The sequence below is a fragment of the Dendrobates tinctorius genome, unplaced genomic scaffold, assembly GCF_039654945.1.
Source record: "Dendrobates tinctorius isolate UK_male_01 unplaced genomic scaffold, ASM3965494v1 ptg000060l, whole genome shotgun sequence".
Classification (NCBI taxonomy): Eukaryota; Metazoa; Chordata; class Amphibia; order Anura; family Dendrobatidae; genus Dendrobates; species Dendrobates tinctorius.
The window spans coordinates 39,696,015-39,710,135 of NW_027361728.1; the positions used below are offsets into that span (position 1 = coordinate 39,696,015).

The window sequence follows — 14,121 nt, forward strand, 5'->3', positions numbered from 1 at the left end:
AAAAAGACTCATCATGGACACACAGCCTTGGCGTGCTCTTTGGTGACGGTAAGAGCCCTGTAAGTAGAATTTGTACCTATTAGACATTAGGACAGATTGAGAACATGATTAAGACCTGAGGCGTCGAAACGCGTTGTTCTGCAGTCATCCGACTGATATGCTGTACCTGCTGGAATTTTAATATGCATTGGCACAATAAAATGGATTTTTAATTTTCCATTCCTAGCGCTGGAACTTTCTTCCCTTTTTTTCTACTATTGATTGACTGCCTTGTCAAATCCGTGCGCAGGATTTGGATCCTACCAGCAAGGCAGTGCGGTGAGCTGGATTAATCTGTTCTTTTACTCTATTAGACATTTATGGTATATACTTTCAATATGCCATAAATTTCACAGAAGGTAATGCCCCTTGAATTTTTAGTGAAGCCCTTGGATTGGTTCAGTATCACAATGTGGCTTTTGGACCCAAAAATTTTGTGCACCCCTGTCCTAACCACTGGATATTGATGCTCTCCTAGACAGCACCAGCATTGGGCTTTATGATGAAAAATCTAAGATTTGCTGGCCAGAATTGACAATCCATATTGGCCCTTGTCTGATGAGTAAAGATAGCCCATTGTATGAAACAGCAGCCTCTTTTACTCTTTCACGACATCCACCGTATAATTAGGGCACCGCGGGAGGTGCATTCCCGCAAGCCGCTGTACATGTACGGCGTGACGATCAAGCAGGATCACGCCAAGCATCAGCGTGATCAAAAGTGGGTGTGGGCGCTATTTGAAAGCTGACCCCCTGTTTAACCCCTCTGATGCCATTGTCAAAAACGACATCGATCGGGTTGAAGGAGCGCGCTCCCTCTCTGCTCTGATCGGCACTATGCAATTGCTATTGTGTTGTGCCTATGGTTTCCATGGTGACTCCAGGCTGAAAGATGGCCATGGCGTCACCCAGGTACAGTGGCCTGTAAATTACTGCTCAGAGAAGGCGCTGACACACCCAAGAAAAGAACTAGAAATATTATACATACTGTATATACATGTGTGTGTATGTATATATATATATATATATATATATATATACTGTATATACAAAAATAAACAAATAAAGTTCCCATATTTGGTATTGCTGCGTCCAGATGACCCGACTTATAAAGCTGTCACCCTAGTTAACCTCTTCAGTGTACGCCATTAAAATAAAAAAAAAAAAAACTGGCAAAAAACTGTTTTCTCATCATACCACCAAAAACAAGTGGATTAAAACGCAATCAAAAAGTCGAATTTAAATAAAAATAGTATAGCTGAAAGCGTCATCTTGTTCTGCAAACAATAAGCCACCATACAGCTTCGCCAGCAGAGAAATAAAGAAGTTATAGCTCTCAGACTAAAGCGATGCAAAAACAATTATTTTTTTTATAAAATTGTTCTTATTGCGTAAGAGCGGCAAAGCATAAAAATGGTATAAATGTGGTATTGCTGTAATTGTACTGACCCAAAGAATAAAGTTATCGTATCAATTTTACCACACGGAGAACGGGATGACAAAAATTCCTAAATTTTTTTTTTTTAATTCTGCTTCCCAAAAATCGGATTAGAAAGCGATTAAAAACTTTTATGTTCCTAAAAAGGGTACCAATAAAGACGTCAGTTCGTCGTGCAAAAAAACAAGCCCTCACATGACTGTCAGAAAAAATATAGAAAAATTATAGCTATCAAAATATGGCAATGCAAAAACTTGTTTTTGTAAAAAAACAAGCATTTTCTAGTGTGTGAAAGCAGCTAAACATAAACCTTTTGTGATGGTGTGATATGCTATGTGGATATCATTTTGTGTATATTTCTATTTCACTGATTTTCATAATGTTCTCTTGTTGCCTTGTATCATTCCGTGTAGTCCCCATATTGTCTAGAGTCTCAATTACCATCCAAAAAGCTGATAATTGAATTACCTCACTTAAGGCCCCGTCTCACACAGCGATATCGCTGATTTTGTGACACCACAGTGATCTCGCCAGCGATATCGCTGTGTGTGACATGAATCAGCAACCGGCCCCCCTGCCGGGTATCGCTGATCGTGCAGGATCGTCCTGGGCCGTTTTTTGACCGTTGGTCTCCCGCTGGCCAGCATGCATCGTGTGTGGCAGCGATCAGCGACGCTGCACTTTGGTTTCCAATGTAAACAGCGGGTATCTAGGAGCCGCGCGGCTCTTAGTTACCCGCTGTTTACCTTGGAAACCAGCATGCACGCTGGTTTCGAAGATAAACAGCGGGTATCTAAGAGCCGCACGGCTCTTGGATACCCACTGTTTACATTGGAAACCAGCTTGCTCGCTGGTCCTGATCGCTGGAGGGGCTGTCTAACGATGTCCCAGTGATCCCATCCATGTTGGATCGTTGGTGGGATCGCTGGGACATCGTTATGTGTAACAGGGCCTTTACTGTCTGCAGCCTGACTGTATCTATGTCTCTTGATGACCCTCTGTAGTGTCTTAATCCCCGAGGCACCTTTGTCAGGTCTGGGAGGCCTGCAAACCACCCCAACCCGTCTGACTACTCCTGGACATAGGGAGGGGACTGGGAAGGACAGGAGGGGGGAAATCAGCTCCCGTGTGGTGAAGATCGTGGGAATATAGCACATCAGAGAGAAAGGGAAGCGTATGGACTTTTTATCCTCTGGTTGCTGGATTATTTGGACTCTCATCTCCCTGGACATTTTATCCTGTTACTGAACTGCATTCGTGTTCTGGACTATTGTATCCTCAGCGTGGTGGATTGTTTATGGACCTTCTAATTTTGCCTATAATAAAGGTCTTGGGATTGTTGACACTTCCCTTGCTATGTTGATTGTGTGGTATTGGAGAAGGACCCCGTGACAACTGGTGGCAGCAGTGGGATCAACAGAGTGTAACCCAATGGAGAACCACCCACAGAGTGAGTACAGAAATTGGACTGTATCCAGTTTACAGGAGAGAGCCAGAGACCTGGGCCTGAACTACTAAGGACTGAACAAAGAAGCCTTAATTGACTTACTGGTGGGAGCTAGCCTGGCCACCTCCTCCCAGATGTCTAAAGAACGAGCACTGGAGACAGGGATCCCCATCCAAAAAAGCCAGTGGTTGGTGTGGTACGAAGAAGAGATGGCGGTTCTGGGCCAAGGCGTCTCTCAGGAGTACAAGGAGGAGGCTGCCTGCCAGGCACAGTGGAGACAAGAAGCAATGGAGCTTGAAAGAGGGAGTAACGCAATGTGGAGTGTAAACCCAATGATCCAGGAACCTGTACGGATCACCCGGGCAGAGTTTAAGCCATTTGATGAGGCTTCCGGAGATGTGGAGGGGTTCTTCAAGGACTTTGAGCAGCAGTGTGCTGTGATGGAGGTGCCCCACTCTGGCTGGATGCGTTTGTTGGTGGGACTCCTGAACGGTAGCATGGCGGAGGCTTAACGAACCATTGACGCACAGCGGAATCAGGATTATAACATTGTAAAGGGGACTATCCTGGATTACCATGCTATCACCACAGACTCGTATAGGGCCAAGATCCGAGACCTCCCACGCACCGCAGGGGGATCATTTAGGATGTATGCACATAAGATGTCCCAGGCATGTCGGAGATGGCTGGAAGCAGAAAACGCCTTTACTGTGGGAGATGTTATACAGGCGTTCTTTATAGAACAATTTCTTGTCAAGTGCCCCGCAGAGGTAGGGGAATGGGTCCGGTAGCACACGCCGTGTACCCTGGATAGAGCTGCAGCCCTGGCAAATGAAGCCCTTACTATCCGGCCGCAATGGAGCAGGCTTCTGGACAATGAACCACGGCCTGCTCCCGCGCCCTGTTCCCCTCCAATTATATCTGCCCTTCCACCTAGTCGCAAGCCGATGACAATCACGCCTCACCATCCTGGGCCCCAACAGTTCCGACCACAACCTGGGGGTATCACAGAGAGGATATGTTATGGGTATGGGCAACCTGGACATTTGCAGTTTGGCTGTCCCTCAAGGATTCGGAGGGAGCCCCACTCAGCCCCACCTCGTCCAGTGCATCTTGTACACTCCATCCCGCCTGAGGAAGAGCTACCACCACCCCCACCAGAGTGGACCACCAACCACGGCATCATAGATACCCCTCCTGGAGTGTACGGACTCCGGGCTTTGTCCTTTAGCTACCCAGAGGAATGGCAACACCACCTGCAGGACGTCTTAAGTGATGGATACAAAGTGTCAGGATTTAGAGACACGGGGGCATTCCTGACTATCGCTGACCCCCGTGTGGTTCGACCCAAGGCAATTTACCAGGGACCCGGAATTCCAATTGTCTTGGCGGGGGGGTGCCTGCAAATATATACAGCGAGCTTCTGTGCATTTGGATTATGGTTGTGGAGAAAAACTGTGTTGGATTGGAGTTATGGGAGGACTTCCTGCAGATATCCTCCTTGGGAATGACATTGGGGAGTTGCAATGCCAATTTGTGGGAGCAGTCACCTGACTAGAGGCCCTTCAAGCACTACATCATCCGGACCTCACCGGGGAGCAACCAACACAAACCGCATCGGAGTTGGTAAGCAATACGTTCGTTGCTACTACATTAGGAGAGTCTTGGGACAGAGAGGAGTTTAGGAGAGAAAAAGAGGGTGACACTACCTTAGCAGCCCTTAGGCAAAAGGCAGAAACTGGGCACATGGGAGATAATGGGGATGGCTTCACTCGAGAAAACGGACTGTATTATCGTGTAACAAAGGTCAGTGACAAGGGCAACCCTGACGCAACGACCAGGCAACTCATTGTCCCTCAGAAGTACTGGGCACAGCTACTCCAACTGGCCCATGACATTACCTTGGCTGGGCATCAAGGGAGGAAAAGGACTGAAAAGAGACTCACCCAAAGTTTTTACTGGCCTGGCATCTTGCAGTCGGTAGCCCATTATTGCCGCACCTGCGATGTGTGCCAGCGAATGCGGCATCCAGGAGCTCAACATAAGGTACCCCTGCAATCCCTGCCCATAATTGAAGAACCATATCAAAGTGTAGCTGTCGACATCATAGGTCCTCTGGCCCACCCCAGCCAGTCGGGGAAAAAATATATCCTGACCGTGGTGGACTATGCCACTAGGTATCCTGAAGCTGTGGCCCTGTCCAGTATTACAGCAGTAAAGGTAGCTAAGGCCCTTGTTACCATCTTTACCCGGGTAGGGTTTCCTAGTGAAATATCGGATCAAGACACTCAGTTCATGTCAGATCTGGTCCAGTCCCTATGGCATACCTGGTGTTCGAGCCATTCGCACCACCCCATACCACCCGCAGACCAACGGACTATGTGAACGCTTTAATGGAACCCAAAAAAATATTCCTAGGGCTTTTGTTGACATTGAAAAAGACTGGGTAAAGTACCTGCCACATCTCCTCTTCGCCTATCGTGAGGTTCCCCAAGAGTCCACAGGGTTCTCTCCCTTCAAACCACTGTTTAACCGGAAGGTCCGTCGGCCTCTCACTCTTCTGAAAGAACATTTGGAGGGAGGCATCTCAGACACCGAAATGCCCATCTTTCCCTATGTTCTAGAGTTCAGAGACCGTCTCGCCCAGCTAGCTACCTTGGCTAAAGGACATCAGTGAATGGCCCAGTCCAGACAAAAAACTTGGTATGACCGTAATGCCAGGACCCGGGAATTTATGGAAGGACAACAAGTGCTCATGATTACTGCTTCCCCTGCCAACAAGCTTCAAGCAGTTTATCAGGTTGTCAAGAAAATTAATGACACTAACTACGTTATTGCCCTGGACTCTAGTGGTTGACGACAGAAAACTGTCCACATTAACATGCTGAAAGCATCAACATGGCATCTGGTAACTACGTTATCTGGTCCTCCTGATGAACCGTGTGAACGGGGAAACGCGTTGAGGCGTCAACTCATGCTAAGTCCTATTTGAATTTGCTCTAATATCATCTGTGCCATGATGCCATTATATAGAGTTTGGATATTTTAAGTGGATTTTGTGGAATATCCTGAATCTTATGTTTAGCTCCATTGTATTTTGGGCTAAATTTTTTGGTGCTACAGTATCTTATGTACAGGACCATCTAAGGAGTCATTTTGTTTGATTTTGGATCCAAAAAAGTACCTGCTCTATTTTTTCTTTAATAGGACGCTATTGGATAGAGCTGGTATATGAGGACTATTGCAAAGGGATGGTGGTGGAATATCCTCAATTCATATACAAATTTCATTTCATTATGCTCTTTTATTGATACTGTAGTGCTTTTTGCTTAGGACTTTTTATATATTAAGATTTGCCAGGTAGCCATTGAGCGGGCAGGTTTTTGCAATTTTTGTTTTATTTGTGTGCCTGTACTGCCTAACCAATAAGGACAACCTATGGATTGTATTATGTGTATTAGTATTTTATAAGGATCTATTCCGTTCATTCCTTTCTTTACTATATTGTTTTACCACCTATATTGATAGGGTGAATCAGGGGAGAGAGGGATAGTCCACGTTGAGTGGGGGCGCCAAAAAATCGTTTCTTAGGGTGCCAACCTCCACAGCAAGGAAGGAGAAAGATTAGGTTATTGTAGGGTTGTGGCAGGCAGGCTTTGTTTTGGTCAAATATTATTTTTGTATCTTTTGGTTTATATATTTACCTCTCTACACTGGGTTAGGTGTTTTTTTTACAAAAGATTTGAATAAAGTACCGTATACTGTTTTTAAAGGAGATTCATGTACACCTTATGATTTAAATTTCCTGGCATATTTTTTGAAAGTGAGATTTTTAACTACCTTATTGCCCTGGACTCTAGTGGTTGACGACAGAAAACCGTCCACATTAACATGCTGAAAGACTATCACGACCGATCTCTGCCTGTTCTAGCTGTCTGCCACCCCCCCTAGTGATACCGCCGCTGACGAGTATCTCCCCGATCTTCTCCAGGTTGCCCAAGCGGGAGGATCACTGGAACAAGTGCCCCTGGGCTCCCATTTATCGGATATACAAAAGGTATATTTTCGCCGTACTAAGGCCGAGGGCTGCTGCTGCTTTCTCCTCAAAGCCGAGGAAGACTACTCTCACCAGCCACGATGTGGAAACCCCCGGACAACGCCCCATCCAGCAGGCTGCCTACCGGGTTCCAGAGGCTGTTCAAGGTATGATAAAGAACGAACTGGAGGAGATGAAACGACTGGGAGTTGTTCAGCCATCTCACAGTTCTTGGGCGTCTCCTGTCATCCTGGTCCCCAAGAAGGATGGTACAACACGATTCTGCGTTGATTACAGACGATTAAATGATGCCACCAAAAGTGATGCTTACCCCATGTCCAGGATTGATGATCTATTGGATCGTCTGGCCAGTGCCCAATTTGTGACCACGTTAGACTTGAGTAAGGGGTACTGGCAGATACCCCTAACGGAGGACGCTCGGGAGTGCTCGGCCTTCATTATTCCATTTGGGCTTTTTGAGTTCCTGGGAATGCCCTTTGGTATGAAACTGCCCCCGCTACATTCCAGAGGCTGGTAGATCGACTGTTACAACAATGTCAGGACTTTGCCTGTGCTTACTTAGATGACATTGCCATTTTTAGCACCACCTGGGATCAACATCTTAAACACTTGGGCATAGTGCTAGACTGTATCCTTGCTGCAGCACTGACCATTCGCCCTGGCAAATGCCAAATAGGGATGGCTGAGGTGCAGTACCTTGGGCATAGAGTAGGGGGTGGGAACCTAAGGCCTGAGCCTGCCAAAGGGGAAGCCATTAGCAACTGGTGTAGACTAAAAAGCAGGTACTTGCATTTTTAGCAACTGCTGGTTACTATCACAAATTTGTTTCTAACTTCAGCACCTTGGCCAAGCCCCTAACCGACCTGACCCACAAGAACATGCCTAGGAATGTGACGTAGACTGCATGCAAGGATGCCTTTTCAGTGTTAAAGACCGCCCTCATCACTGCTCCTGTCTTGGCTGCCCCTGATTATAAGTGCAGTTTCCTCATGCAGACAGATGTATCCACCTTTGGGATTTGGGGCAGTACTTAGCCAAGTGAACGCCGCCAGAGAAGAACATCCTGTTGTTTTTGCCAGTTGGAAACTACTGCATCGGGAAGTTGCCTATGCCACTATTGAAAGGTAGTGCCTTGCCATCGTATGGGCGCTAAAAAAATTGCAGCCATACTTGTATGGCAGAGACTTTACAATTGTTACAGACCACAATGCCCTCACATGGCTGAACCGAGTATCAGGGGACAATGGAAGATTTCTGCGGTGGAGCTTGTCCTTACAACCCTACAGCTTCTCCATCCAATACAAGTGGGGAAGCCAACACCAGAACGCCGATGGACTGTCTCGACAAGAAGAACCATAGGCTCCCCAGACCAACCTACCCTTGCCACTGTACAAGGAGCTATAAACGATTGAGCAATGTGGACGAAAGTGAGCAGGCCAGAGGTCTTTGTAGACTTCATAGCATGCTCCCTTATTATGAGGGGGGAGAAGTTGTGAAGGTGTGATATGCTATGTGGGTATCATTTTGTGTATATTTCTATTTCACTGATTTTCATAATGTTCTCTTGTTGCCTTGTATCATTCCGTGTATTCCCCATATTGTCTAGAGTCTCAATTACCTTCCAAAATGCTGATTTTTGAATTACCTCACTTACTGTCTGCAGCCTGACTGTATCTATGTCTTCTTGATGACCCCCCTGTAGTGTCTTAATCCCCGTGGCACCTTTGTCAGGTCTGGGAGGCCTGAAAACCACCCCAACCTGTCTGATTACTACTGGACATAGGGAGGGGGCTGGGAAGGACAGGAGGGGGAAGTCAGTTCCTGTGTGGTGAGGATCGTGGGAATATAGCATGTCAGAGAGAAAGGGAAGCGTATGGACTTTTTATCCTCAGGCTGCTGGATTATTTGGACTCTCATCGCCCTGGACATTTTATCCTGTTACTGAACTGCATTCGTGTTCTGGACTATTGTATCCTCAGTGTGGTGGATTGTTTATGGACCTTCTAATTTTGCCTATAATAAAGGTCTTGGGATTGTTCACACTTCCCTCACTCTGTTGATTGTGTGGTATCGGAGAAGAACCCCATGACACCTTTATAAATCTGGTATCGCTGTAAACCCACTGAACCGAAGAACAAAGTCGTCTAATCATTTATACCGCATGAGCAGCGGTGCAAGAAATAAAACCAATTCTTCACTTACTGTTGATTTGTTCATTCTGCCTCCAAAAGATTGCAGTAAAGCTTGTGTCACATTTATCCTGGGCTCTAAACTGAGCACTTACACCGGGGTAAATCTCTGAAAAAAATGTGATTCAGACGGAACCACTGGCAGAAGTTTGCCTATAATGAGGCAGATGGAGGTCCTATAGACGCAATTTGGCCGCCTGTGATCCAGCAGTGTCCATTATTTTAGATGTGCATAAAAGCGCTGTCGGCCACACTTTTGTGCACCACTGAAAAGAAGGACAACACTGAACAGAGGCCCGACTGAGTCCAGAGTAATTCTGCTGCCTCATTATAGTGAATGGATTCCTTGGAGATTCATCTGAATCATGTCACTCGGAGATTTAGATGTAAACCTGATCTAGGTGCTCAGCATAGAGCACAGGATAAATATCCAAAATATTATGCAAAATGTTTTCAACTCAATTCCCAAAAAACAAGTCCCCACTCAGGTACGAAATCTGTCAATGGAAATATAGGGGGCTTTTTTGTTACTGGTAGCACAAAGGCTCTGAAAAAGCGCTATGGCTCCTTACCCCCAAAAACAAATCAAGGGAATTCTGCGCTCCCAAATCCTAATGTTTTCTCCCTTCTGACCCACACAGTGTACCTAAACCACATTTAGCATCCACATGTTTGGCATTGCGTAAGAAATTGTAGCATTCAATTTCTCCTATTATCCCTTTTGAAAATTGAAAACTTGGGGCCAAAGCAAGATTTTAGTGGAAGAAATTGTAATTTTCTATGGACCCAGTCCAATGGTATGAAATTGTGTGAATCACCTGAGGGTTAAAAATGCTCACTACACCCTAGATGAATTCCTCAAGAGCTGTTGTTTCCAAAATGGGGTCACTTGTGGGAGTTTCTGCTGTTTTGGCATGTCAGGGTCTCTTCAAATGTGACATGGCATCCGCAATCTATTCTAGCTAAAATTGTGCTCCAGAAATCAATTTGCGCTCGCTCCTTCCTTCCCTTCCAGAGCCCTGCCGTCCTGCCAACAGGAGTTTTCCACTATATATGGGGTATCACTGGACCCAGGATAAGTTACACAACAAATTGTATGGTCTGTTTTCTGCTGTTACCCTTGTGAAAATTACAACTTTTGGCCCTGAAGCAACATTTTTGCTGGAAGAATTATTTTTTTTATTTTCACATCCCAATGTTATAAAATTCTGTGAAGCACATGTGTTTTAAAGGTGCTCACCATACCTCTAGATAAATTTATACATTTCTTAAGGGTGTAGTTTCTAAAATAGGGTCACCCGTGGGGGCCTCCACTGTTTAGGCACATCAGGGGTTCTGCAAATGCAACATGACAACATGACGTCTGCTATCGATTCCAGCCAAGTGAAATAGTGCTCCTTCCCTTCTGAGCATCCTAAGAAAAGAGAAACAAAGCATCATTCAGTTTAGGGTTCAGGAACATAACCTATTTTAGAGTTCCACCACAAGTAAAATATAGTATGGGGTGATGTACTTCTAATAATGAGACACAAGGAAAACATGGAGTAAATCCAACTCACTAAAGAAATTCAATGAAACAAAATGCTTAATTAATACAAAAGATAAAACTATGTAATGTTACATTTGTAAAGGTCCAGAGAGAAGACAAGTAAAATACAGCAAGGTGTCCACCTATTTGTTTAATAGGTACAAAGTCAAAGCAATGAATACTAATTGAAAGGTCCGAACAGCATCAAAATGTATATCTGCCAAATAAAGACTGGTATCAATGCAAGTGCATATTCTCACATATAATCAGACACAAAAATATGACATCAAAATGTTTAACCAAAGTATATGAATTTAAAGTGCAAGTTCATCAAAGGATAAAAAAAAGCAATGTGATGTCTCTAATATTCTCAAGCAAGAGCATTTCTCCATAGTTAAAGAGCCATCTCGGTGTCATGATAGACTGTGTGAGTCAAGGCAGTAAAGGCATAGTGAAAACTATAAGAGTTCATTAAAATTGCTTACCAATAATAGGGAGAGAGGACACCAGCCATTTGAGCCCCAATTCTCGTTTTGCTGTGGCTTTAACGAGAGGGGTATGTTGTAATTGGTGATGGGGTGTACCTTATATATAACAGTGAGTTAAATTTCCACATGTGGGCCATTAGAACCGACATATGACGAGATTGTTCTTCCCCCTATCTGTATGCGTAATTTCTGGCACTTTCGCCATGCATCGGCGCCGAGGGAGGGTATTCCACCCAATGCACATTCATTGATACCAGTCCTTATTTGACAGATCTACATTTTGGTGCTGTTCTGACCTTCTATTAGCATTCTTTGTGTTAGCTTTGTAGTTTTTAAACAAATAGGTGGACACCTTACTGTATTTTTCTTGTCTTCTATCTGATGGACCTTTACAAATGTTGTATTACATAGATTTATCTTTCGTATTAATAAAGCATTTTGTTTTATTGAATTTCTTTGGTGATTTGGATTTAGTCCATCTTTTCCTTGTGCTCACTAACAATAGTTTTCCACCACGTGTGGTATCAGCTTCCTCGGGAGAAATCGTACAACAAATTGTATGGTCCATTTTCTCCTGTTACCCTTTTGAAAATTAAAAGTTTGGGGCACAACCAACATTTTTTCTGTGAAAAATGTATTTTTTCATGGCTCAATGTTATAAAATTCCGTGAAGCACCTGTCGATTCAAGGGTCTCACCACACCTCTAGATAAGTTCCTTGGAGGGTGTAGTTTCCAAAATGGGGTCACTTGTGGGAGGTTACCACTGTTTAGGTAAATTAGGGGCTCTTCAAACACATCATAGCGTCCGCTATCTATTCCTGCCAATTCTGTGTTCAAAGAGTCAAATAGCTCTCCTTCCCTTCTGAGCCGTGCAATGCACCCGAACAGTAGTTTTCCACCATATCTGGCATACTGGTGTACTCAGGAGAAACTGTACAGCAAATTTTATTATCCATTGTCTCCTGTTACCCTTGTGAATATAAAACCATCAGGGCCAAAGAAACATTTTTATGGGAAAAATTAAAATGTTTATTTTTTCCTTCCATATTGATTTAATTCCTGTGAAGCATATAAAGGGTTAATAAACTTCTTGAATGTTCTTTTCAACACTTTGAGATGTGCAGATTTTAAAATGGTGTCACTTTGGGGTATTTTTTGTCACATAGGCCCTTCAAAGTCACTTCAAACATGATGTGGTCCCTAAAAAAATGGTTTATAAATTTTGTTGGAAAAAATGAGAAATTGCTAATACACTTTTAACAAAAAAATATGTTTAAAAAATGCTGCAGATGTAATGTAGACATGTGGCAAATATTATTTATTAACTGTTTTGTGTGCTATGACTATCTGGTTTAAGCGCATAATAAATTTAGAAAATTGTGAAATTTTTCTAAAAATTCCAATATTTTTACAATTGGACCCCAAATATATTGTTCAAAATTTACCACTATCATGAAGTACAATATGTCACAAAAAACAATCTCAGACTCACTGGGATATGTTGAAGCATTCCAGAGTTATTACGTCATAATGTGACACTTGTCAGAATTGAAAAAACTGGCCTGGTCACGAAGAGTTTCGCAACACAGGGGTTAAGGTCAACATGTCTTTGCACACTTTGACCACTTTGTATTATGATGTACCTACTCGACTATAATGTACTTATATGTCATATTTTAGAAAGAGTGCAAATGATTTACCAGTGGGGTTCAGTTCTAGAAATTTCTGGCTGAAAAACACACGAAAAGTTTAGATTTCCTTGAGTTGATTGTGCAGCCAGCATATGGCTCCTTTCAGATCGGTGGAACAATTCTGCCACATGTCTTTACCCTACATTGCGTTCTTGACTGTATGATATATTAGAACCAAGAGCTCACCACTTTCTTATGTTTGTCCAGGCTGCCACGAGATCGCCGATGAATTCAGAACGCAGGAAATTGATGGACAGGCTCTTCTTTTACTAAAGGAAGATCATTTGATGAGCACCATGAATATTAAGTTGGGACCAGCTCTTAAGATCTGTGCTCGCATTAACTCACTAAAGGACACATAGTACACTGTTCGGCAACATTGACTCTGTACAGTGAAGAACTCACTTTGCAGGCTGATAGCCGGTACATTGGAACATTTTTTTAGTCATTCGTTCCGTGCATCAGTGTAAGCCATTACATTTTGGGCCTGTCTATGGAAAGCTTTATTACGATTGTTACATATAATACATAAATCAGCACGTCCTCTATGCTTTTCACTGGATGGTCCTCTTCATGATCACAAGGTTTATATTTAATTTCTGTTTATTGCAATTCCTTCACTTTCTATACCCCAGATTCTGTAAAGCTATAGTAACCATACACAAGCTTCCAGTGTATGTTTTCTACCCCTTGTATTTTTCTATCGTACTGAAAGAGAATCCAGTATGGCACAACAGGTTGCCAGTGCTCTTCATAATGTAAAACATCAGGAATACGAAAGCTCTGCATGGGATTTACTAACTAGGATTACTCCACAATGTATTATTATGTAATATACCCGTGATCTCAGTGTGAAAGCAGGTTTGTAATATGATGAGAGAATGAAATGCAACTAAAGGCTTTTTTCAGTTTTAAATGTGGATAAAATAATACGTTACGCATCGTTCTGTTATAGTTTACTTATCATAAGTGCCCCAGTCTTCAGATATCCACCCCATTCCCTGGTCCAGACAGGGTCACGTCTGCAATGGACTCGACACGAGGCTGTTTTATAATTCGGCACTACAACAGTGCAAAATATCACTCACTGCTTATTTCAGTAGCTAAGACAGTCCACTTTTTTTGTCTGTTAATTAGCTATAACAATGACTAAGACTGGCTGAGCTATTGAAGTCATAGAATCATTGAATCGTAGAGTTGGAAGGGACCTCCTGGGTTATCTGGTCCAACCCCCTGCTCAAAGC

At 43.6% G+C, this 14,121-nt stretch overlaps 1 protein-coding gene across 13 annotated transcripts in view; it reads left to right on the forward strand.

Moving 5' to 3' along the window:
• PHC3 (polyhomeotic homolog 3) overlaps positions 1–13,820 on the forward strand; it is a 218,140-nt gene extending 204,320 nt beyond the window's left edge. For all 13 annotated transcript variants that reach the window (XM_073578888.1, XM_073578887.1, XM_073578890.1 and 10 more), the window contains one exon: positions 13,085–13,820. In XM_073578888.1, coding sequence (XP_073434989.1) covers positions 13,085–13,239 — 155 coding nt within the window. In that variant the 3' untranslated portion in view covers positions 13,240–13,820. The remainder of the gene's footprint in view (positions 1–13,084) is intronic.
• The last annotated feature ends 301 nt before the right edge of the window (positions 13,821–14,121 follow it).